This window comes from Buteo buteo, chromosome 2 (assembly GCF_964188355.1).
Source record: "Buteo buteo chromosome 2, bButBut1.hap1.1, whole genome shotgun sequence".
Lineage (NCBI taxonomy): Eukaryota > Metazoa > Chordata > Aves > Accipitriformes > Accipitridae > Buteo > Buteo buteo.
In genome coordinates this window covers 62,401,716-62,428,200 of record NC_134172.1, presented here as the reverse complement: position 1 = coordinate 62,428,200, position 26,485 = coordinate 62,401,716, and the positions used below count along the sequence as shown (strand labels likewise).

Sequence of the window (26,485 nt, the reverse complement as noted above, 5' to 3'; positions counted from 1 at the left end):
CCAGCCTTAATATACAAAGCAACACATTCCTCCTTAATCCCCTGCCTGTCTTTCCATTACAAGCTGCATCCTTCCATATTAATATTCCAGTCATGTGGCTGAGCCCACCAAGCCTTTGTTATGCCAATTAAATCATAATCTTGATCACGCATTAAGACTTCCAGCTCCTTTTGTTTATCCCTCCTGAGCGCCCCGACAGGGCAGGCGTGCAGTGGGCTGACCCCCTGTCTGTCTCTGTGCCCAAGGGCTGTGCTGGAAATGCCACCTCCCGGGTCACCTGCAGCTCCTTCGAGCTGCAGACATGGGGCTGCAAACCCACCCACACACCAGAGCCAGTGCTGGCCGGGTCCCAGGGGAGACGGGCAGTGCCGGGGCTGGTGAGGCTGGCACGCCTTCTCCTTCCATCACTGGTGCCAAGAGGTGGAGTGAGGGTGGTCGGGGAGGAAAGCAGAAGGAGGGTGAGCAGCAAGCACCCAGGCTGGGCACTGAACATCATCTGGCTCTGTGATGCAGCCCCCAATGCTGCCAGAGGCAGCTGTTGGGCAGGGGTGATGCTGCCTGGGGACTGCCTGTCCCCATGCAGGCGTCATGGCAAGGGGCCAGCAGGAGAGACCGGGCCCTTCTGTGCTGGCTGCAGTCAGTAATGGTGCAAGAAAGGGCTCTGTGTGTGTGCATATATGTGTGTGTGACAAGAGCATCCATCTTGGTCTGGGGCAGACTCCCAGCACAGCATCAGAGCCAGGAAAAAGCCAAGTTTGAGTTATTCCAGCTGCAAGGCAATACTTGGGCATTTTAAGTACCTGCTGTAAATCCAAGCTCTGGACACGCTTCCCTGGGGCATAAGCCCTCGCCCGGAGCTTTGTGCTCCGTTGTCAACACTGGCCTGGAAAAATAAGCCCCCGCAACCCTGCCTTGAGCAGCCCCAAGCAGTGGGATGCTCCTGCCCACGCCACGTCAGTGCGCCCTGTCGATTTAAGGCAGGGCCCTGCTCAGACTGGCCGAGTCTTCATTACCTAGAGGCAAGCCATCTCACAGCAGAGCCCAGGGAAATCAATAGTGTGAAGGAAAATTAGCTTATTAAACAGCCATCAGCGCAAATGCGAGGAGGACTCGTATCCTCCCGCTGCATCCATACAATTGTTTGCTGCATCGGGCCAGAGACAAACCCAGGTGCTGGGCAGGTAGCAGCAGGGGACACGTTTGCTGGTGCTCCCTGGTGTGCCTGGCACCCATGCGGGCACTGGACATCCCGGAGCTGGTGGTGGGTGAGCAGAGCATCTTTCGGGACCCGCTCGGCTGGAGCAGCCCAGGATGAGGGATGGGGCTTGGCTGTGTGTACAGCAGGGCCAGGCAGCAGAAGTGAGATGTGCCAACCAGTTCTGCCAGCCCCCCTGGCATGGGGAGCACCCCGGCCCTGCTGCCAACATCTCCATTTTGTCACAGCACCTTGCGGAGAAGGAAAAAGCCATTGGGACACACTGGCCCTTTTGGAGAGGAGCCCGATCCCCCGAGCACTACCCCGGGCCAGGCTGCTTCCACAACTTTCCAGGAAGTTTTTTTCCCTGTGGTGCCAGGGGACATGATCTGGGTGTGAGCCAGTGGGGCCTGGCCGCAGGGGTCCCACAGCATCCAGGGCTGCAGGAGTGGAACCAGAGCTGGGCTCTTTGCTGTGTGGTGTGGGGACAAGGCTCAACGGGCAGATGCTGGGACAAGGGAGGGTCAGGTTGGGGCTGGATGCCTCCAGAGATACCATGCGTCACCCTGCGACCCTCTGAGCCATGGTCTCTGCTGAAGGTGAACAGGGAAGAAAATAATAAGGGAATTTTTTTAAGATCTCATATTTTAGGGCAGCAGTGCTGTGCTGGAGCTGAATGCCGTGTGATGGGGAAGTTTCCTCTCTGAAAGCAAAACTCATTTTCATCCTCCTTGACACAATGAAATAATTTACTCCTTTTGGCAACATCATAGCAATTCTTAGGGAATTAAAGCAATTTGATTCCTTATCATTTTGTTACATACCTTGACGAACCAGCACAATTGTTTAGCAGAAATTAATGGCACTGAATATTTCCATGTGGGCAGAGGGTTGTGCTGTAAATCCCCCACAGCGCGCCTCTTGCCAGCCTAAAAGCTGCCTTTCAATCAGCCACCTGTCCCCACTACCGGGCAAGGGGCTGGTTGACACTTGCGGTCACCAATGCCCAGCCTGGTGTGGGACCTCATGGGTCCCACTGCAGGCAGCACCCTGGAATGGCACCCCAAGACCCCTCAGACACCCCATAGCTACCCAGCACCACATAGCCCCGGTGGGTGCGTGGCGCAGCCCTGGGGCATCGGCTGTGTGTAATTGATGGGGAAACCGTGTCAGAGAGCGGCCAGGCTGTGACCTCCTGCCCAACGTGCCTGTGGAGGGGCCAAGGCTGCCAGCAGCATGTCCTTCCCCCTGCCAGACAGGGGTCTGGAGTGGGAGGCTTGGAAAAATGAGCCCCCCCCCAGCCCCATGCCAATGCTCTGTGCTGGGAGCACATGGGCACAGCCACGCTTAGGGCACAGCCATGGCCGAGGGCCCATTAAGCACCAGCCACTGAAGAGAACAAAACCCAGAGCCACAAGGGTGTCAATTAGCAACCGGTTCATTACTGAGCCACGTGCTGACACGAAGGGTGGGTCTCACTCGCCCCTTTTTTCCCTGTCAAGGGGAATTCTCACAGGCAGACAGTGATGTGGTGCCATCACTGGCAGCACCGTTCCAGAGGGGGGAGGGTGGGAGGACAGGATTTATTTGGGCCCAAAGCAGATAAGTTGTGGGGGAGGAGGAAAACGGGGACGGGGCAAGGCAAAAGCAAACAAGAAAAACTTCAGACACATATTTTTGGGGGCAAAAGTGAGGGTTTCCAGCAGGATTTGTCAGGCAGGTAGGAAGGAATAGGGGCATGAGGAGCAGCCACCTCTAACAAGTTTCCGGCAAGGGCAGAATCCAGGGAAGCAGGAGGGAGGGTCTGGGGGTGCGAGTGTGCTTTGGGGAGCTCCTGGTGCCCTTTCAGGCTGAGGGACCCGGAAGGAGGACCCAAATCTCAGCCCAAGGTTGCAGCACATGCAGGAGGACACCATGAGACACCATGCAGGGAGGTGGCCACGCTCCCCTGCATCTCTAGTGTCCCCAGCCATCACCTTGCCCCACTGCTCGCCAAAGATGACCCCATGTTCCCTGTCCCTCCGATCCTGGGTGACCCTGGCTCCTGCAGCTGTGCAGGAGAGGGCTGGTGTGTGGCACCCAGTGAGCCAAAATTAACCTGTCAGCTGCTGCCCCCCCCTCCAAACACTGATGGCTTTTATAGCGAGCATCTGGCTGCAGACTGGGGCTTGTGCGAGCAGTCGTGCTGGTGCATCTCAGCAGCTTGCAGCCACAGCTTCCCCTGCACTGTTGCTGTCAGCACTGTCCCTGTGAGCACCATTCCCTGTGTGCACCACCCTTGTGTGGTCATGGTCAATGGCAACTCGGAGGTGGCCATGTGCTGTGGCAGTTTTCTTGCCATCTGAGCTGCCATGAGGAGCCCCGTGTAGGAGGGGGCGCACGTCTGGGCCGGCAGCACCTCTGCTCTTCCGCTCCGGGGCTCCGGGAAGCCCTTGGTTTGTAACACAAAGGGCCGGGCTGGGCCATTGGCACGACGGTCTCCTCACCACCCATGATCTCTGTCTGTCTCCCTGGAGGGGAGTTATTCATAGAGAAAACTCGAGTCGGGAGCAGAGATGTCTGCATCAGGCAGTGAGTGGATCTTTGCTAAGCCTGGGGTGATTTTCTGTACCTCTCATTGCACCCTGCCCCCCAAGGAGACCTTCAGGCTGCCCAAGGTTCAGCCTGGACCAATATCTCTGAGATGTCCTCTGCTCCGACACCGGTGTGGTGCCCTCATTCCTACTGCCATGAAATGCCGCTCGGGTAAATGCTGCCTCCCTGCATTCATGAAACCGCAGTTTGGGGTTCATAGCTGGAAATCCTGAAGCCAAATATCCCTAAAATGCTTCAGCAAAAGCGAATGTGTCCAGGGGTGCCTGACAGCAGCAGCGTGTTCCCCAGCGCAGGGCCTCATCCTGCCCTGGGAGGATGGCGCAGAGTGGAAGTGGCTGCACAGCCCTCACAGAGACACTTGCTCTCATAGTTAAGAGGCAGTAATTAGGGTGCTCCTCTCTGCCCCGTGCTGTGGGACGCTGAAGCTGGGGCTGCTGCTTGCAGGCAGCACAGGCAGCTCATGGCCTCTCATGTTGCCTCCCCATTTCACTCCTCCATCCCAGGCATTCTGCTGGTGCAGGAGGAGGATGGGACCGTGGTGCTGCTGGTGGTGCCCGACATAGCACAACTCCCGGTGATGATCTGCCTGCCCCGCTGCCAGGCTGTGCCTGACTCCCAGTGTTTCTAGGGGAGGTATTACTCCAGCTGAAAGGCCACAGGGAAAGTCAAACAAAAACCCAGCGAGCCCTTCCCCTGCCTGCCTGCCAGCAGGGCTGGGGCTCCCCTTCCTCCCCGCCATGGGCAGGCTGACGCTGCCCATGGCTGTGGTCTTGGCACTGGCTGTCCATCCAGAGCTGGTTTCATCAAACCCCATCTGCAGAGGCAGTCGGGCTGTCCCTGCCCGCCATGCGGCGAGGGGGGTGTCAGCACGGAGCAGCTCCCTGGGACAGCCAGCACCCACCAGTTATCACCGCCAGGGTCCTGGGACAGCCCAGCACCAGCCACCCCCCCGCTGTGTCCTCTTTGGCCCCTGCCGCCGTCCCCACCGCGGGAGAGCCCCAAGCGTGGCAGCACGGCAGCACTCCGCTCCGGCCTGCCCCTCATGGCAATCAATGGCCATAAATATTGCTTAGCATCTGAACGGCTAAGCAACTGCTTAGAAAGTAAATTACTGCTTAATTACATGAAATTATGAAGAAATTTATTTTCAGAGTGATAGTGGGTCTCGTCTGATGTGAATTCCTAACAACATGACATTATTCACCCTGGGAAAGAGAGCTGCTGCCATGCCGGGGTTTGTGCTGGCACCAGGACGCAGTTCAGCACAGTTTTACTGCAACAAGTTTCTGCAGAATAAAGACGGGGCTGTGGGTTACAAATGGCCCTGCCAGGGTGTCCCTGTGTCCCTGCTGTCCCCAGCCTTGTCAGGAACATGCAGGGGACGGATGTGCATGATGGCTCTGGACCAAATAACTAATCCCAATCCCAGGACAAACCAGCCTGTAACTATTGCTGGTGTTTCAGAAACAGCTATTGCCACGGTGGATGTGAAATTTAAGGCAGAAAAGCTTTAGTATTCCCAAGGCAAAAAGGCTGCTGGTGGGCAATGTGCGCTCACAGCCCAGAAAGCCAACTGTATCCCAGGCTGCATCAAACGAAGCATGGCCAGCAGGTCGAAGGAGGTGATTCTGGCCCTCTACTCCGCTCTGGTGAGAGCCCACCTGCAGTACTGCGTACAGCTCCGGGGTCTTCAGTATAAGACAGACATGGACCTGCTGGAGCAGGTCCAGAGGAGGGCCACAAAAATGATCAGAGGGATGGAACACCTCTGCTGTGAGGAAAGGCTGAGTCAGGATTGTTCAGCCTGAAGAAGAGAAGGCTCTGGAGAGACCTTATAGTGGCCTTTCAGTACTAAAAGGGAGCTTATAAGAAAGATGGGGACAAATGTTTTAGCAGGGCCTGTTGTGACAGGACACGGTGTAATGGTTTTAAACTAAAAGAGGCTAGATTCAGACCAGATACAAGGAAGAAACTTTTTACGATGACGGTGGTGGTGAAACCCTGGAACAGGTTGCCCAGAGAGGTGGTAGATGTCTCATCCCTGGAAACATTCAAGGTTACGTTGGACAGGGCTCTGAGCAACCTGATCTACTTGAAGAGGTCCCCCCTTCATTGCATTGGGTTGGACTAGATGACCTTTAAAGGTCACCTCCACCCCAAACCAGTCTGTCATTCTATGATTCTACAAGCACAGTCAGTAGATAGGGATGGAGCAGGAGCGGTGCGGGGAGGGCTGTGTCCTCCCTGTCCCTCGTGGAGAGCAAAGCCAAGGGACAAAACCCAGCCTGTCCTGCCTGGGGCCTGTAGCCCTGTGCTCCTAATGGCTACTTTCAAACCATGGTGAGAAAACTCTGCTCAGTGCCTCTGATTTCCCCCTCCTAGCGATGTGCTGAACTTTCCCCTGTGATGTTTTTGGTTAAACCTCCTTTGTCACTATTCCAGCTCATTCCTTTTGCTCTCTGTCCCAGGGAGGTATCCCATGGCAGCAGGACCAGGCAGGGTCCATCTCCATGTGGGCAACCCAGCAGTTGGGGGGGACCCTGTGAAGCTGGAGGGATGCGTGTGGGGCTGTGGGGCCAGGCTGACCCTGCTTGGACGTGCTCAGCTCCGGCAAAGAAACTCTGGGTCTAGGGCAGGCCAGGAGCTGGAGAAGTACCCAACACCCATCCCAGCCACTGTCCTTCTCACTGCCCAGCTGCTACCACCAGAAAACAAGGAGGTTTCCTTGGTGTGGAGCTATCTGGGGTTTATTAACCATGACTGTGGTAAACAGGGACCTAGACACATCATTTTGGCTGTCCCAGGCAATGCTGCTGGCCACAGGCAGCAGGAGGAGGGCTCTGCCCGCTGTGAGAGGCAGGTGATAGAGCTCACATGGGGCTCTGCCCAAAAAGATGTTCCTGAAGCACATGGGAGCTTCAAACAAGAGAGTTTTCAAGCTCTGCATAGAAATGAAGGTGGCGGTGGGTGATGGCAGAGACTGGGGGCTGCAGTGGTGGCGGCGGGGGCTGCGGTGCCCTTGCGCCCACCGGGCTCAGCACTCGCCAGCTGCAGTTGCAGGGCTTTTCCCAGGGGGACGGCTGCTGGCTTGCACAGCCAACATCTGCTCCTGCCTGCTTGGGGGCATCTGTCCCCAGGAATGGCTGGGCCGGGGGTTGAGTGGCTGCTGGGGTCACCACCATCCCCACCAGCCCCTTCCACTGTCACGCTGACCCCAGCACCAGCACTAGCACGGGCTCTGGCCAGATGCTGGGGCTCCTGGGCAGGTCCCGTGCCTCAGTGGTGTAGGGCTCCCAGGGGCTCAGGCTTATGGGGTGATGAGGTCCTTTTGGCTGGACGGAGCCTCAGGAGATGCTTAGTCCCAGCTGCTGCCCAAAGCAAGGTCACCCATGGGGTCAAAGTGGGCTGCACATCGCCCATGGTGGAGCCCGTGCCACTGCGGGAATGTCCTCAAAGGGACAAATATTTAGACTAGAGGTTTTGGAGCAGCTCCTCCTGGGAGCACGGGGCTCACTGGGCTTGGCACCAGCCACATGGGCAGCAGGCCCTGCCTGCCCGCACTTTAGGCAGAAAACCGTGGTTCCTGTGCACCAAGCAGGCAGCCATGCCAGGGCTGGGCTGCTCCCTGCTCCCCTGGCACACACCACCAACCCCGTCCTGCCAGCCAAGCCCAGGGCTGCGCCCACACTCCCTGGGAGCTCCAACCTAAACCATTTTGGGGCCATACCTGGCAGCTGCCCCCCCCTGTGCGCAGCCCTGCTCTTCCGTCCAGCTGCCCCCAGGGCCCCAAATGCCCTGTCCGAGCTCACCCTGTCCCTGCCTTGCAGCTGGCACTGCCTCCTTCAGAACACTCTCGTTGCCATTCACACCTCATGGCCCCGGGCAAGTTTATTGCCAGGGTTTGTTCTCCCTGTGCGTAGCCCGGCTGCCGTCTGTGCCTCAGTGCTGGTGCACGACCCACCGGCGAGCTGCTGCGTTAGAGCTGCTGACGGCACGGTCTGCGCCTGCAGTGGCCGGGGGATGGGGCACTGTGGCCCCCTCTGCCCAGTGACACTGGTGGCACCCTCCAGTGCTGCTTTTGCTGTGCCTCCAGCATGGGCCCCATTCAGACCAGTAAGCCAGAAGGAAGCATCCCTTTGACCAGTCCTCAAATCCTGTTCATCCCTCTGGGTTGTTTTAGGGCCAAAGCCACCTACACAGAGAACTGTTTCCCCCACCCTAAATTCCCCAGTGGTATAAATTATAGGTGTTATTTATGAGCAAAAGGCTGGAGGGAGCAAAATGCATCCCCTGCCCCATCCTGCCCATGCCGGGGAAGGGACACGGGTGCCAAATCCGAGGCCAGGAGCTTCAAATCCCCCAACAGCCGCTGCCCGCAAGCCAGCTGTGAGCTGGAAACAAGCTCCAGGAGCCACTGGTGGGGGCGTGAGCGTGTCCCAGGCCCCCCAAACGCAGCAGCTCCTGCCCGCTGCCAACACCCTGCTTAGCACAACCTGCGGCGCGCAGCCCAACCTGCTCGAGGGCAAGGCTGGCAGCCAGCAGCAGGCAGCACCACAGGTGGGACCTGCCAGCCCAGGGTGAGCAGCGGCTCTGCTGACAGCCGCCTCTCAAACACAGACAGCGTTTTTCCCAGCTCTCAGCCGGAGGACCCAGCCCAGGGGCCCATGGGGAGGGGACCCCAGCTGCATGCTGGTGACAGAGGGGATGGGGCAAAATAAAACTGGGGGCAGAAAACCCAGCAGATGCTGCACAGGGGTGCTGGGGAGCAATGGCGGGGTCTCAGCCTCCTGCATTGGCTCCTGCTGACCAGCTGGCTCTTAGAGCAGGAAACCTCCGATGGAAGCAGGGAGACGCGAGGCTCCCCAGCACGCCGACGCTGCTGCCCTGAAGTGCCTGTGGATGGTGTCCAATAGGAAGGGTTTCTGCACAGCACCGTGCACAGCACCCACCCTGCACCCACCCAAATGCTCCCAGACTCCTACAAGGTGCCAGGAGCTGCTCCAGGCACATGGGGATGGCCAGACTGGAGCTCAGGATCACGAGGCACATCCTGAGCAATGAGGGCCCCTGGGGAAGAGGAGTCTGGTGGGGGCAGCACCCCTGCCCTGCCCTGCCCTCTCCCCTGCCATTATAATAAATTGACAAAATAACCTAATCTGGACTGTAACTACATTTTCTTAATCTGAAAGGAAGAGTCCTGCAGTCAATAAGCGACAGAGTCCCCAAGGGCTCTTGCTGCTGAGGAAGAATTGAGCCATTGCTATGCTAACAAGTATATTAGCTAATGAAAACAGTATTTAAAATAATCATAATATTTCTTTATTTGCATGTAAAGATGACATAATAAAAGATAATTAGCAGCATGTGAAGCAGTTCTACTACTCAATTTTCTCAGTTTAGCTAATTAATTATCTTAGTAAAATGCATCATTATGGCTAATTTTAGAAAATCTAGCAGCTGCAAGGTCATAGTGGGAACAATTTCAATTTGTAGTTGGAAGAAACATGAAAGTGAGTCAGATAATCTTTTATTAGATAATAATAATAATGAATCACACAGGCATGTATTTAAGCACTTTAAAAGGCAGAAAATGCACTGAGTCATTTAATAATGTCATCAGCTGTGTTTCCCACACAGGCTCTTGGGGAACCATGAGGGCACTTGGCCCTTGTCCCTGCCTGAAAGGACACATGTCCTGGTGCCGGCTTGGGGAAGCCTCCGTTGGCATGTGGGGGGCTGGAGTGCCATGGACGAGCTGCTCTGGGCCCCCCAGCCCGTGCCTGCAGTGCTCCAGGGCTGGGCAGGAGGATGGCTGGACAGGGGTGTCGCAGCAGATCACCCTCCTACCAGGCTGGCCACGGGGGGATGCCCTGGGCCCCTCGGCCTTGCTGGCGGCGGAGCACCCCCAGGACTTGCTGCAGCCTGCGGGTGGGGGGGCAGGGGCAGTGGGGCTGTGGGATGCCCCAGCACAAGGCAGGAGGAAGAGCACGTGCTGATGGATAACGGCTCCCGGCGGGGATGCTGCTGGGGATGCTGGAGGCAGGCACGGTGGCACGGGTGGCCTGTGCTGGGGGAGTCAAAGCCCAGTCTGGGGCTGGGGCCAAGACGAGATGGGGAGGGAGCACAGGACCCCTGTGCCAGTGCCCATCAGAGCCATGTGCTGGCCCCATCCCCCCAGACCCTCTGGGACACCCCTGCTGCTGCTGGGGCTCTGCCCTGCAGGAGGAAATGGTTTTACCACCCAAAAGCAGCCTGATCCCCCCAGAGCCAGCGAAAGTGGTGGTGCCAATGCACCGTGGCTCATCCCATCCCACCAGCACCAGCTCCGGGAGCAGCCCAGCAAGCCTTTCCCTCTGCTGCTGGGATGAATTGGCCCATCTACGCCTTTCCTGGTAAAACCTTTGTAAGAAAACCTGGTGTAAGCCCCAGAGCCATGGTGCATCACCTCTTCCCATCACCCCACCATCTGGGTTAAAGGCAGAGCTGGGCCCCCCGTGTACATGGTGGGTGTTTTTGACACAATGCATATAATAAAGCAGAATATATCACTGCTCTCGCAGGAAGCAGAAAGCAGGTTTAAACTTCGTGTGCACCCAGGTAAGCCTCCACCCAGCTCCCCCTGCCATGCCCCAGGTTCTGCCCACAGCTTCTGGAGCAGCGCTGGGAATGAGCAGTTTCCCCCAAAGCAGCATGCAAAGCCACACTGTTGCTCCAGCTGAAAGCCAGGGCTGAGACCCCTGGGATGCTCCTGGTTGCTGGGGCAACATACTGCCCTCCTCCACGATACTGTGATCAGACCTGTTGTCACTGCAGTGACCCAACCCACAGCCCTGGGATACCCTCCCCGTGTGGCCCGTGGACACCCCAGTGTCACTGGCACAGCCCAGGGACATCCCAGCAGCACTGATGTGGCCCAAGGACACGCCGGTGGCACCAACATGGTCCAGGGATGCTCCAGCAGCACAAGCACAGCCCAGGGACACCCCATCAGCATCTACGTGGCCTGCAGACACCCCATCAGCACCCACAGCCCAAGGACACCCACAGCACCTGCACTGTCTGGGGGACACCCCATCGGCACCCACCACCAAAGCGGGTGCACCGGAGGACGCCCACAGCCACAACTCAGCCCAGCTCCATCTTCAGCTTCTTACCCCCTCTCCTGCGCATGTTCACTGCCAGCAGTCAAATATTTTCTCGGCTTAAAGCAGTAACTAAATTACATTTCACCCTGGAAAACTATTTGTAATGCAATTTGGCTCCATTTGTGGTCAGAATTAGCCATGCTGCGGAGAGAAAAACAGGTGTATTAGGCATCAGTGTGCAGTGTTTCTCCTGCTTCCGCTCAGCAAGTTTACAGGAATTCAGCTGGCAAAGACAATGGCAGAAGGCGCTGGGGACGAGACATCTCTTCTGCATCTCCCATGGCAAGGCTCCCAGGTCCCTCCGCTCGCCCAGACTGGGCAGGACAAGGGGTGCAGGATGGCTGTGGGGTGCTGCTGGCTGCTGCGTACCCCATGGAGCAGGTCCCCTCAATTAATAATGAATTAGAAATTAATTCTAATTTCTGGCTGCGGCAAGACAAACTGTCCCTGGGCTGCTCCACGCTGCGGCCACTCCTGCTTCCATCCCTGGATTTGTTACTCCTGTTTTTACAGCAATTGCCTGCGTGGTGCCTCCAAGACGATGTCCTAGTGCACTACAGCAATTTGAAGGCTCTATTTACCACCTCAGCATCAAATACCTTCAGTGCACAGGAGCGTTAATAAAAAACCAGCCACCCAAAGAGCTGCGTTGTGCTGCTCCCAGCACAGCTCTCATGCCCAGAGGAAGCCAGGCGGTGGAGGAACCACTTGAGTTGCCTTTGATCTCCTGGGCTTGCTTGAAGCTGAATTCTGGTCACCACCGCACACCCACACAGCTCCCCCTGCACACAAAACACTTCCCATTTCCACAGGCTCTGCTGGTGAAAAGGCACTTTCAACCTGAGGCCCTGAAGTGAGCTTTCTAGCCTGCTAAAAGAGCTCAGCAGTGGCCGATCCTTCCCCAACACCCCTCCTCCAAAGGGCCCTGGGCTGGGAGGGTGCCCTCAGCCCTCCAACCAACCCCTATGCCTGCCAGGAGCTCCCCTGGGCACCCTCCCACCATCCCTCTGGGCTGCCATGCAGGATGGGGCCAAGGAATCAGGGGTGCCCACTCCTGCCAGCAGCACCAGGGCCGGCATGTTGGCAGACCTGCAGACAGCTCCCAGCCGGAGGACAGGCATCCCCATGCTCGCCAGCACAGCTCAGGGTGGGGAGATGTATCTAACACCCAGCTGAAGGCTATCAGCAGCTTTATCAACAAAACTGGGGAAAAAAAGAGGGGCACTAGCAGTAGCTTAGCATGACAAGCGCTGGTGCAGGATGAGTGATTTGGGCCGTTGGGTGACCTGCTACCAGACTACCTGCATTTCAGCGTGGCCAAGCGCAAGTTCATTTATTGAGGGACAAAGAGCTTGTCCACTTCGGGCTGAAAACCTGTATTATGAGAACCACAGCAAAGAAAAGGATTTTTGCAGAGGAGCAGATGTCAGCTGAAGAGCAGCTCCCTGTACAGCTGAAGCATGGCCAGAAATGGCGCTCTGCAAAATGAAAATTGGGGAAAAGCCATTGGGAAAGCAATAGGAAGAAGCCTGCAGCGGGTGAGAAGCCTGCGGCAGCAGGCAGGAGACATGGCAAGGACAGACGAGGTTTCCCTGTCCCCTGGGAGAGGGATGGACTGCTCTGCCCGGTGCCCTTCACTTCCTCTGTAGGGAAGGAGAAAGCATCAGACCTTCAAAACCAACCCCAGAAAGCCCTCTCTGCTACTGGCCCTATGCTTTGGACTGCAGAGAAAGATATTTCACTATTTATCACTCATTTCTGTGATTCTTCAGAGACCAGTGTGGGACCTGCCTGGAAGCAACGTGGCAAAGAGCTCAGGCAGGTGGCCCAAGGCAGGGGGGAACCTGCTGAAGTTATCAAAGAGGGAGCTGGCAGGAAAACCAACATTCACGTTGCCCTGTTTGAGGTTCCTGGAACCATCATCAGTTCAGTGGTTTTGTTCCATGTAAGTCAACATGCAGACAGCTGATGAAAGGCTAACGTCCCGAAGGTAGCATCTCACATTCAGAGCTGTGGTGAAGGTAAAGTGCCATGGACAGCACAGGGTAACTGACGGGTAACCACCAGCTGGTGCCCCAGCAGCAAAGCACTGAGACACACAGACAGGGTCCTGCCAGACCAAACACCACAGCCCTGACCCGGGGAACCCCCAGAGAGAGTCAGCAAGAGCTTGTCACCTCCCTGGGGAGCTTAGAGATGGTCCGAGAACAGAGGGGCACTGACGAACCCTACCTTCTACCACAGGTTTCCTGAAGCTTTCCTAATTCCCCAGAGCTCGCTGGGTGCATCGCCTTCGCAGGACACAGGACGCTCCTGCACTGCTGCCCAGCTCTTCTCCTAATCCAAACAATTGAGAAGTCAGATTCTTTATCCTCAGCCTGCACAGACATAAATAAGAGCTGTCTCTAACACTAGCAGGACTCTCTGCTGCATTTTAACCACACAGCTTTATAGTGGGAACTTCCCCAGTCCTGCTCACAGGGTGTCAGCAGAGCCAGCCGCGCAGCCAGGGGACCTACACCAGAGATCGGAAGCAGCATCTTGAGCAACCGGAGAATATTTGCATTGCAGGAGCATTCGGTCTCCCTTTAAAAGCTGTGTTTCCATGTTTTCATTCCCCACACCATCAAGATGCAACATGATTCCTTAAATATAAGCTGGTATACTGTTACCATAGCTGCTGCGTTTACTATACCCATCTGGTATTTCCCTGGGAAGCATCTCTATTGGCTGATAATTTCAACCAAAGGCATTGGAAAATATTAAAAATCGACAATTGCAAAGTTACTAGATAAGAATCTTTAAAATTTATTGGACTAATTGTATTACATTCAATATTTGATGTGTTTCTCCTGGACAAAGAATTGGCATAAATACAAACAAGCCTTTGTGTGCCTTCCCTAAACAAATAAGAGATAAAGTACTAGACAAGGAAACATAGTTCACATCTTCATATTTACATTTTGCCTTTACTTTACAACTTAGCGCCAGGAATATTTACAGAAAAATACAATAAGAACAAAAAGATCATGTCTTGGCAACATACAGAAATTCATACAAATTGTACATGATTTGAAGCACATGATATCTGGCATTCTCATTTCTAATTGCTCCTGCTAAATTCCATGTGGAAAAGGTCTGTGTTTGCCTTCAAAGACATCACTCAATTACACAATCATTAAATCACATCAAATTTGTCTGTTAGATTGAAATTTAGTTCCCTTGTCTTTCTGAGCATGCAGAACCTCACAGGAAAGAAATAGTCACCTATGGAGAACCCAGCACATATAGCCTGTTGAGCAGTGAGGGGCTGCTCTTCCCTATGGCCTTGTGCACACGTTGCTATCCACATAGACACCTCAATTTCCACAGGCACTGTCCTTCCCATCTCCCGTTTGCTGTAAGGTTGCAACACCTTTTTTAAAAGTACCTTTAAAAAAATGCTTTTCTTTAAAAGAGTCTTTATTAAGGTACTAAAACTTCTGTAATTTCAACACTGTGTTTAACAAGGTGACAATGGTCCCCCCTCTTTCTGCACCATTAAAAGGATGCCATCATTTAAAGCAGAATTATGAACCCAAACAGAAGGGTCTTAAGAAAAGAGAAAGTCTCAGTTTAGTTATTATGGCAACATTTGCAACTCATCTTTTGCAGCACTATGTTACCTGCAGAGTCTAGACTAACATCAAGCTATGCACAAAGCAAGTGGTCAATACTTGTCAGCTCTGATGAATAGGAATGCAAACCCAAGCCACACAAGTTGTGAAGTTGAAAACTCAATACAGCAGTTTGTGAAGAAAAAACAGTCTGGATTCTTGACTAACATGTTCTTGCAATCGCAACTGCAATAAATCTCATTTGCTCTAACCTATTTGGGGAAAAAAGCTCGAGGCTGTACCCTGGACTAGCTGAAGCCATTGGAGTTTGGCCCCTGACTTTGACAGGACAAGGATTTCACTCCCAAATCAGTGTTTTACATTTTATTATGAGGTTGGAGACCTCTCTGTGCACAGGGGAAGAAGGGACACTCCTTGCAGACACCTTCCACCAGCACAGGTCTGCCAGGGGCACTTGCTGCTGCAACTGGCATCCAAACCAAGTGGGATGGCAACACATTTCTGTAATCACAACACTTTTATACTAAACTGCAACTTTCTTGAAGGTTCACCTTTCAAGGTAGTAAAAACCAACACTTATGGCCAGGTCACACCACTAGTGTGTAGTATGTTAACCAGCTGGTTTTACAAATCAAATTAAGCAGATTATAAATGCCTACTCCCCCAGCAGTGGGATCAGCAGCAACAATGTGCGCAAAAGTTATCTTCTTTCAAGACTTCTGAAAAGTTGCATTGCTTTCACAGTTGTTACTGCTCAAGTGGGTGCCATACCCATGTTTTAAATGAACATGGAAGCAGACCCAAGACTATTCTTCAGCCAAGCACAGACCTTTTTAAAAAATTAAATTTTCAGGCAGTCCATTTAGCTGTCTTGGGACTTTGGAAAATATCCAGGGTTTCCCCAAATGCACACACCTTTACATTACTGAGTGTACCCAAATGCCTGAATGAAGTATCTTTTGCAGCTCATTACTATATAAACCAGTGACTTTGCATATAACATACACTTAGCTATGGTACATGGGTTCTGTTGTTACGTTATTGAAGATGTGCAGACATTTGATTGCTCAGTATGTTTATTTGTTACACATGCATTGGTCACGCATTTTAAATCAGTGGACTAAAGTGTGTTTGGCCATTAATTAGATCCAATAGGTACATACAAGATGTGGGTAAATTTAGTGTCCGTGCATTAAATTGATACTGGCAAGAGTCTGGCAGAGGAATGAAGCTGTCCAATTTCCCTTCACAACTTTGCCAATACACCTTAATACTGCCTTGTGACTCCTCCTGCCATTTGCAACCTAGGCATCGTGCAAGGGTGGGCCAGCCATCACACTAACTTCTACAGTAGTTTTCTTTATGTGGTTTCACTTTTCTACTTGCGATTCAGTTGGATCAAAATCCAGAGCTCCGGAGTTGAGAGGCTAGTGTGCCTGTCCCCTGCAACAAGCACACGTCACCTAAAATCCCTTTGGTTGACATCCTGAAAGTCCTTTCACATGTATTTTTAGGGGGCTGTGTTTCCATTAACTCTTTGTGAAAAACCACATGAAAAGACAGGAGCAGGGTGTGTGCTTGGCAAGTAAGTTGTAATGAAACAAGTAAAACTGTTTCAGGTCAGAACTGTTGAAAAAGTAACTCTGAAATATCAAAATTAAATGACTGACAGGTATTACTGCAATGCATATTAAAAAGCTAATAAAAACACTTTTGGAATAACATGAGGAGCTCCCCAAATTCCTGCTCACACTCATAGTCTTACATTACCTGCTTACTGGAAGGAAAAGGACACGTGTTGCTGCCAGTGATCACAAACTGCATCTACCCGGGAGTGCCAGTGATGATTCATTACTGCAACACAAGTTAAGATTGTGCTGGGAGCCTGAAAGCACTCCCAAGGCTGCCAGCGCCCACTGCAGCTTTTATATTCCAGGTATTAAATTTGTAGTTGTAAACATCTTTTCCCAGCACATCCTTCCAAGTCCCGAACACATGAAATCCACAGTCTGAAAATGAAAGCTTCTGACCTAGGTGAAAGGGAACCACCACTGCTGAGCATGAGAAAGCACAGTAGATTCAAAACAATTTTAACTCTAAAGGGGCTTTCACAGAATGGCAAGTTAATGAGGAAAAAGAAGAATTATTGAATTTTCTTTTCAAGTTGTTTTAGTCTGTTTAACAGGAGCTTCTGAAAAGTGTTGTAGAAGCTGCGAAAACTGCTTATGCTATAAATATCAGGCAGGAGGCAGCCCCACAATCTCAGATTTCAATCCAAGGGAAGGAAAGCAAGTGATGTTTATGCTTTTTATGGAAACAGTGAGTAGGTGATACAGACACTTCAAAATAAATTAAATAGTTGCATAAAAAAAATTAAAAAAAAAAATCAAGCTACTAAAATTAAATGTGACATTTTGCAACAGACCTGAAAGTCATAACCTTGTTTTTATATAACCAAGAGCTCTTATCTAGTAACAACTCATGTTGGAAAGTCAGGTAATTTCAGGCGGTGTTTGTTGTCAGCATGACAGAAATCTCCTATGCAGATGGACTCGCTCCCAGCCACAGAGGGAACTGTAAAATACAGCATCTTGGCTATGAATTTCATGACCTGATGTTTCCAAGCAATCTTCCTCCTCTTGCTTTTAGTACACAAATTGGTTACAAGCAGTGAAGGATCTTCTGCTGAGCTCTGAAGGGGGGCTGAAAATGTCTTAAGTTCTTGCAGGGATAGTTAATGCTCTGAAACAGACTCCTCAACAGAGAGATCCTGGCTCCCTTCTCCTTTAACATGTGGGTGTAGCGAGATGTCTGAAGGCAGGTTTGTTTGTATTTTGTTTTCCATCCTTATATGCAGAGATGGCTTTGTTTTGATTGTTTTCCTCTCACAGAATGAGACACAGTTCCTAATTAGTCTGGAATAGATGATTGGGTGAAGAGATTATGTTGCTAGCATCCAGGAAGACTGGAATTAAGTGATCTTTTGAGGGTAGGTGAATTAAGTCAATATCCCAACTGCAGTCTTTTGAATTCATTTCTCATTCCTCCCACATGGTATCTGCTGACTTGTGCTAGAATATGATTTCCTGAATTCCAGAGGGCTGACGAAATTGTTGTTGTTATTTAACTGTTTTCATTACTGTAGCCACCAAGCTCTGATCTAATTGTCCTGGAAGGATAATGACCTAGGGGTTGCAGTTCTTGAGCCCAACCTCCTGGAAAAGCGAGGTATAAAATTCTGGCTCCAGCTGCCTGTTCCGGTATTTATTGACAATGTCTGCTATTTTCTGTTTTCGGCGGACATGTGGGGGGTTGTATGAATCACTTTCCAGCCTCTTTCTCCGACAAATATTTATTACTGTCTGCCTCACTAAAAAACCTGAAAAAGAAACAACATTTGAATCAAGTTTAAACAAATTCAAGTCTGTCCTCCTTTGCTGCCTTTGCAGCTAATGACAATTTTGGGTACTGTCCCATCTAGAAATCCAGGGGAGATGCTCAGCACCACCAAGTCAAGAACTTTTCTCAATGAGTAGTTAATAACAGATAACCATGGTCCCAGGCCTGTAAGGACATTTTACTGTGAGAAATGAGTAAGAAATGGACTAAGTCATTGGTACCCTAAACTGGCTGGACGAGGAGGAAGATTTCTCTGTTTTGCCAGAGCCAAGCAACTGCCTGCAACAGCACCCTCAAGACCAAGAGGGGAAAGAGTCCAGGGCAGCTAATAAAAGAATCACAGTGGTACAGCCCCTAGCCATGGAGCATGAGGACTTGCAGAGCTCAGGTGGGCCCTGAGGTTGCACCAGGTAATGCCAGGGGAGCCTTCAGCATGAAAAAAGTACCCATCAGTACTTTTTTCCAGTAGGAATTGCAGAGCTGTCTCCCCTTGGAACAGGGGATGAGGAAAGACTTGACAAGAATGTGGTGGGGAACAGGTTCCTCACTGCTTGCTACTGTTACCTCTCTAACTTATACTGCTGTATATGGCAGGGAGGAGAAGGTTGGGAATCAAAGCAGTAACATTTGGTCAAAGCTGGCAGTAGACTTGATCCTATTTTATTCTAAAATGAAATTCATATGCCTCTAATGAAGTAAGTGTCTATTAACCCCTTTGCTGTTTCACAAGGACTTTCTTACGGCACAAACAGTGTCTTTATTTAGGAGACTTGATTCCTGACTGCACACAAGCCACATCTGCTGAATTTAGAGACGAGACAAATTTCATTATATTAATTTCATTATATTAATAGTCCTTATGCAGCTGAAAAACCAGCCCAACTCTAGGAAAACACACCTGATTCTTTTCCAGTACAAGCCATCGTCATCAGCTGCATTCACAAATGTTGTTTAAAGGCCCAGTCTGGCTTCAATTTCCCCATCACTGAATTAAGCATGCAAAAACCAGAACCTGAAAATTAGCCCCAACAGACCCCTACAACATTAGTTTTATGGTTACGTACAAGTATCCTAATGTTCGTTTATTCATTTTGCTCTGTCTTGTGAATTGCTCTCACCGGAGTGAGATTTCCAGTTACTGAAGCTATAGTAGCACAGATACCAATACAGATCCATTAATCCATCCAGGAACACAAGAAAAGGCAGATAGCACACACAGATCCCTGTTAACACATGCCTGCACTGTAGGTTAAGTACTTTTATTGAACACATTAAAAAAATCCTCAATTGCTGTGGCTTTTAATCCCTATCTGGCTTTAAAAACAGAAGGAACAAACACAGCATGCCAGCACAGTCCAAAAATTCAGCAGTACCCTCTGGTAGTCAACATGCAGTAGCACCTTGGCTCTCAATGCTAAACACCAGGGTCACATTTCTGATCTCTCTTATCTAAATAACAGGCATTTACCTTTTCCTTCCACCATTACTAGTTCCAACCCTTCACTTCTCTCCTGCTACAACTGCAGTGGAGCCCTTCTATGCTGTCAGCTAAATGCTGACCACCTGCTCCCTCTGCTGTTCCTGCTACCACTGTTGCTGCAAAAAACATGTTTTTATTTCCCTCTACCATGCCCAATACTTATTTCCAACGAAAAATTCCAGACCATGTATTTCGCAGATACATTATTTAAAGAAAAAAAAAAAAAAAAGATTGTTCCTAAAAACCTTTAGCTTACCAAGAGCTCTCCTACTGACTATCATTCCATCCACCAATGGAATAACCATATTGAATTTCCCGGTTGCTCCTTGTAGTTTTATCCTGAATAAGCCAGTGTTTAAAGGATGGATGAAGATCACAGGAACTTCCTTCTCAGGAATGGTAGATCTTAAGAGAAAAACCACAACTGTTAAATCAGTTTTATAGCACTGTTTCAATTAATCTACAGATGAAAAATGACCACTTTAAGTGTTAAGAGAATGTTAAAAAATGTCTTGTGGCTAAACCAGCAGGACTCCTGGGTGCATCCTCTGGACTTTAGAAAGGTTTTATCAACTGTACTATTTCTACGATCTTCTGTCACCACAGAATTTGAGAATCCTGCAGACAGGGCTTTAAGCCTCACAACACATATGCAGCATTAACCACCTCACAAGGGAGTAAATCAGGAGGGAGCCTAATCGCAGACTCAAGATAAGATCTACACATTTTCTGTTCCTTAATTTATGTTTAAACTGCAATGATATGAAAAGCTCTTTCATTTTTTCAACAAAAATATCCACTGAGGAAACTCATCTGTCTTTTTTAACGTGACTAACTAGAGTTTTTGGGGTTGCCTCTAAAAGCTGAAGAATGCAAATAATATCACTCATGACTTCTTCTAAAGTGCAGCCTAAACTGCTGTCCACAAGAATCAAGAAAAATAATGAAAAGAGCAGCAGTCTTACCTTAGAGAAGTGCTACTATTGGCTGTGGTTTCCACACCAGTGCTAGTCTCAGACACCAGATCAGCAAGGGGGAAGTTTTCTGTAAGAACAGGCAGCACTGAATAAAGTTTATCTACCCCAGGTTTTGGGATTTTTTCTGTTTTTGTACAAAGAAAGATTATTTATCATCAGCCAAAACCATGCAGTCCTCAAGCATTTACACCATGGATGTTCTTGCACTGCTAGTGATGCAAAGTCTTTGTTTTTAAGCTTAAGCATTCATGGAGTGTCTAGACACACCTCAGCCATCCTGTGCTCAACAGATTAGGTAACACATGTCCCAGACCCTCAATTCTTTTAATCCCAAAGATCAAAATCTCTAGAGGAACAGTGAAAGCAGAAAGGAGGTGAAGTACTTCAATCACAAACAGAGCTTTCAAATTATTATTCAACAGCATCTTCACCTACCCACAAGTAATCAGCCTCAAGAACAGTGCTGGGAATTTCAAACAATACCACTTCTCACATCTACAGTTCCCTTGAGCCCTGCTCCAACAAACACGGTATCATTCCTCAAATCTAAGCTCTGTAGATCCTCACCATAACCTACAACTCTGCTGCCATGCACTTGGTAACAAGTGACTGCATAATGAAAGTGCAGGAGAAGGAAATAAGAGCTTGGATCCCTGGACAGGTACGTGGCACTTCCCATTACCTTGTCTAGGGGCAGGAACTGAGAGATGTTGAGAGTCATTGACAAAAGTACAGTTCAGACAGCAGGGCAGTGCTGACACCTCTTTCAGCAAAAAGTATAAGGCCCAAAAACACCTTTTGCCATCAGAGCTGGGATGCTAAGAGTATGCAAAAGCTGGAGCTAGCAGAGGGAGAGCATGGAGGGCCATGGAAATACTTTGGGATGGAGCAAGAGGAAGGACAGACAGTTGCCACGGGGGTGATAGCCTAGACTACAAAGTGACAACTTTTCCACTGTCCAGATTCAAAGATATACAAGAAGCATAAGGCAAAAACCAAGAACATAAGGAGCATAAGGCAAAGCCTCTGGGTTAGGAGCCACTTTCAAGAGCTGCCCCCCCTCCCCTCCCAGTCTAACTGCCATGCCTACTGAGGTTTGCAAACTCATTGCTTCAGGCCCAGAGCTCTGGGAGATTCCTACAGCTGCTGAAAGAAGCAGCCAAGCAGAAACATGCATGTGTAGCACAGTTGCTGCCTCTGCAGTGAGCTGGCTTTAGCTGCCACCCAGGAAAGTAGTGAGTCAGGGACACCAGTTTGGGAACTGAAGCGGCTGAGGGACTCCGGGAGCTAAGGGAACACCCTCTGGGCCGATGTCTGGATAAGGGAATTATGCTGCAGAACTTGAAGTCCACCTCCTGGTTCCAGTAAAGCTCCGAGGGATGTGCTGTGGAGAAGGTGGTCTTGAGAATTTACACCTACACTTTACAAGAAGCTTCCTCTTGATAACTCCCATTCTCTTGGTTGCTTTCCTCTGGGAGGAGCTAAGGGCTTAGTTAAGGTCCACCCTTACTGCCAGACTAGGAACCAGGATTAGAAATGACAGATAAAGTATCAGTTACTGGCCAGTACTACAACCTCTGTTGGGCTAGGCCAGTACAGAGTGGCTGTCACATAGCACCAGAGCCAGGCCATGGCTTAGAACCAACACACAAGAAGCTCTTGGGACAAAGGACTCCTCAAGCCTAGTAGCCAGCTGCCCACCATTGTCCACGCCATGGCTGTAACAGGATGGGCAAAGCTGGGTCTCTCCCAGGTCAGCCAGTACCCAGGGTCAGAGAGGAAACACCAAACTAAGAAACATTAAGTTGCATGAGGAGCAGGACCCTGTCTGAACAATGGAGCAGAAAGGAAGCTGGACTGCATAGCATGAAATGGGCACCCTGAGCACAGAATAAATAAGCCCTCCCACAAGATGGAACAGAAAGTTTCAAAGGTACCATCAAACCAAGAAGGATGATGATCTCTACAGCACAGAAGCAGAAGGTGGCAGAAGTCATTTTTTTTAAAGGAAGAACAACAGATCCACTCTGAGGAGACAGCAGTTGAGGGGAACTCAAAAACACACTGGTCTTGTGTGTTAAGCTTAAGAAGGTGCATGACAGCATTTCACATGTACTGCCAGAGCTAAAATAATCTGCAGACCTACATGCCACTGATTCATGTACACCCCATGGACCACCACTCAAATATCAAAGAATATTTTAGAAGAATGTTTTAGAATCTTAAAAGAGTCAGTTACAGACATTAATAAGGAGTTAGCATTTTATAGAGTTTTTCCTCTGGTTCCTGCCCTGTTGTTAATTTAGCAAACAATAAAAACTTCTACGCACCTATATCATCATAACGTTCCACCCAGACCACATACACTTTGGTTTCAGGTCCCATTGGTGGAATGGTCCGGCCCTGAGGCACCCTCTTGGATCTGGAGGTAGGACTGAGCTGTTTTGAACACAAGGGAAGAGCAGCATTTGCAAATGTCCTGAGCTCAGTAATGCATCCAACAAGCATCTCCACAGCTGCTCCTTAGTCTTTCAGGTCTTGGACAGGTACAACCTATTGAGATGGGGCAGCTGCGGTAGAACTACCCACTGAGAAACAGTAATCTGGGTCTCCACAATATTTATATTCAACAAATTAATATATTCAATTTTAAAAAGTTGGTTCAAATTTTTCTTAATGTTCTCAAAGATCTTAAATCAGTAACTAAATATACATTTGGAAGTGAATTCTATACAAGAAATAAGCAGTTGTAAGTCCTTTGCTGTTACAGCAGTCCATGGTTTTCTGCTTTGCTACCATACAAAAGCAACTTCCCATCTGATACTTCAGACACAACTGACACATACTATTTTAAACTGTGTAGGTATGAAATGTCTATCCATCCTAAATTTCCAAGCATGGATTTAAGTCTGAATTACTTTGTAAATACTGCATATGCTTTTTCCTGCATGCATTTCAAGATTTCAGTATGCAGAGTATTACTACTTAGTATGTTTAAGTTTTATATTTAATTAACATAATCTTGCAATCTCCTACTGCAGGTGCAAATTCTGGTACGACCAAAGCAGATGTTAAAGATTAATGGCTAGGAACAAGTAGCTCCACATGCTAGGAAACCAAATCATACTATCAAAAAATGCTGTAGCATTGCCAGTGTGCTTCTTGGAAAAAGAAAGAAAGAAAAAAAAAAGCAAAAGCCATTTTTCAACGCAAGTTTTGCCTTACCCGCTGGGAGGGATTAAGGTTGTCTGTATGATTGGGGAAGAGTTCAAGTGTCAGAGACTGCTGCTTCAATATTCCTGGCAGCAGATCCATGTTGGAGTCGCTTTCTTGGTCGGAGACATTGCTTTCCAGTGAATCAGCTGTAAGCCAGAAGAAGAAGAAAGGTGGGTTTTGTCTTTTCTTCTGCCAAAAACTTAAGCTGTCGTCACATGTAAGGTTTTGAAACTAAAAAAGGTTGGGAAGTTTTTGAAACTAAACTTACATAGATTTATGGTCAAGTTAATATAGTGCTCAAAAACAGGAAGAGGATTCAGTAGTGGAGAACTGCCAGTTATTCTGGCAACAAACTGCAATTAAAGCACTCCCTGTGGATTTAAAAGTGTTCCATCCATTCTCCTATGGAAGGAGTCTCCTCCTTCCCATGGCTATCATTTCCTCACAGCCCTTTTATGCCATGGAACTATTGCACACAGGTTTTAGTGTGCAGAAGATGTCATGAAAGCTATTGCTCACCTACATAGCAGTTGCGTGCATGCTCCTCCATGTGCTGCAGGAGCACATCATCAAGACAGGAGAAAAAAAAAAGCATCACCAGTTGATGGTGAACCATACGCCCCAACCTAATGCACCCAGGGTAACAGCAACACTGCTGTGCAAACCTGGACATATATTGAGGCTTAGACTGAGAAAAAAGGTCACAGAACAGATAACCACTTTAGGAAGGAGTCTAAGGATTAGGAATTTTAATTTAAACAGCAGCAGCTTTCTGACAAGGATCTTGCTAGACATACTACTAGTTAGCTTATTTAGGTTCTGCTTCTGAAAAAGCTCTCTAACAAAAGAAGTGTTGTTTCGGCTTTTGTAAACAGCATGTACAAAGTGATCTTACTTAGGGACTCCACTGGTGATGGGACAACAAAAGCAATTTCTGTCAGGGCATCCGCATAATACAGCACCTTCTTCTGCCCATTGAAGATACTTGCCCCAACATCTTCTGAAATAATTAGATCATCTGAAATGGACAGAAAAGGAAAGTTTAGTCAAAAGGAAGCTCTACCTCTATACACTGCCTCAGGAGAAGACCTTCCAATACAAGGTGCAATCAAGGAGAAGAAGTCACACAAATCATTTTAAAAAATGAAAAAGATTTCACAGTCAGATCTCATGGCTAACAACTATTCTCAGAAAAATGTTTTTGCTATCTTGAAGGAAATGGAATTTTGGACTGGGAGAGGATTTATTTTGAACATATTTCCATTGTACTGCATACCCTATTTCCCTCAGATTGAGTAGTCTAGTAAGCACGTCTGCCACAAGAATTCATCTAGTAGCTATTTCTAACCATTCCCTCTAACAGACATCATTCAGTTAGTCATTAAATTTCCAAAGGATTCTAACATTTGTAACTTCAGTCTGATACTATTCTAGAATTCAAGCCAGTTTCTACAGATTATCCTTTATGTCTTTTCTTCTGCCAAGGAGAATTAGAAAAAGGCTCTCTTAAATCAAACCCAATGCAAGAAAGCTTCTTGTTCTCAGCGCCCATTTATTGCCTCATCACAGTTGGTCAGTGCATCAGGCCTTCACAGTACAGAGAAAACAATTCTTTGGTGGAGCCATGCTGTAAGTAAATTACAACCCCCAACACCCCCCCCCTTCCCCCTTCCCCATACCACTACCAGAAAGACTAGCAAGGACTTTAAGCTGAATTATTTCTCTGATCCATTTTACAGAAGGGTTCCTGAGATAGCTGCCTCAGCAAAACCAATGGAGCAGTGAAATTCAGCATACTGACAGAGGTGGCTGGAGGCATGCAGGAGCCTCCGAGCCATGCTTCACCATCAGGAAAGCATTCCTGCATCTCCAGAGGTATTTCTTGCTGAGGCTACTTCCTTGCAACAACATACAGACATTAGTTTTGCTCACTTTGACTTTTGCTCACTTTAATCTAATATTTACACATTCCTTTCTAGTAAACATCAGCATTTATCTGAAAAAAATATGCAAGTGCTCAGATAGGTATCCAGGAGCAAGAAACTTTAAATTTACTATCTCCTAAAGGAGCCTAAACATTTTAATTTAATATTACACCATATATTACTATGTCTTACCTTGTTCAGGTCCCTCTTCATCACTGCAGCTATTGATTGACCAGCTTGTTGAGACATGGCCAGTCCACCCAGGGTGCTTCCCCACATCAACGGACCAGCCAAGAGACAGCAAGAACTCCAGGAAGTGTGGCTGAACAATTCTGGAAGACTCCATGTTCTTCAGGATCTGAAACAACCAGCAGCACCGTGGCAGGTACAGGAGACTCCAAGAAGCAGCTCTCTTCCTCCCCACTTTTTTAGTCAAAATTTTGTGTCACCAGCATGGCTTTGCCCAAATATAGCTATTTGGCAAGCCTAGAACCCCTGACTTTCTACATGGACACTACTTCCTGCTTCCCAGCATCCTTTGTAAACAAACAAAAAGCCCAGAATCCCCAGTTCTGATACTCCATTCTAGTCATTAGCAATGATGCTTTATTCACTTGAGGATTACTAGAAAAAAGACAATATAAGCTAGTTGGCACTCTACACTTCCACTTACCTCCTGGCTTGTTTTCTGGCCTGCCTTCATGTAGAAAATGAAAACAGTATCAAAAGGACGACATGGTAGTAAATCCAAGTAGCCAAGGTCATCAAAAAACCCAGGAAGAGCAGAGTCAAGTGCAATCAGGTGAGGAGGAAGACGACTGTTAGCAGGTTCCTATCCAATAGACAGAGTTTAACAGCTTAAAAACACATCTTTCCTAACTGAAAGGGTCTTTATTGTTTCAGTAACAATCCATTAAAAAATAAAAAGACAATTTC

At 49.2% G+C, this 26,485-nt stretch overlaps 1 protein-coding gene across 4 annotated transcripts in view; it reads right to left on the bottom strand.

The window, feature by feature from the left end:
• Nucleotides 1–13,725: 13,725 nt before the first annotated feature.
• The window catches only part of RALGAPB (Ral GTPase activating protein non-catalytic subunit beta), a 63,886-nt gene continuing 51,126 nt past the window's right edge, over nucleotides 13,726–26,485 (bottom strand). For all 4 annotated transcript variants that reach the window (XM_075057838.1, XM_075057849.1, XM_075057858.1 and 1 more), the window contains 8 exons: nucleotides 26,223–26,381; nucleotides 25,742–25,907; nucleotides 24,520–24,642; nucleotides 23,634–23,770; nucleotides 22,739–22,847; nucleotides 20,397–20,475; nucleotides 19,688–19,836; nucleotides 13,726–17,931 (listed from right to left, as the gene is read on the bottom strand). In XM_075057838.1, coding sequence (XP_074913939.1) covers nucleotides 17,738–17,931; nucleotides 19,688–19,836; nucleotides 20,397–20,475; nucleotides 22,739–22,847; nucleotides 23,634–23,770; nucleotides 24,520–24,642; nucleotides 25,742–25,907; nucleotides 26,223–26,381 — 1,116 coding nt within the window. In that variant the 3' untranslated portion in view covers nucleotides 13,726–17,737. The remainder of the gene's footprint in view (nucleotides 17,932–19,687; nucleotides 19,837–20,396; nucleotides 20,476–22,738; nucleotides 22,848–23,633; nucleotides 23,771–24,519; nucleotides 24,643–25,741; nucleotides 25,908–26,222; nucleotides 26,382–26,485) is intronic.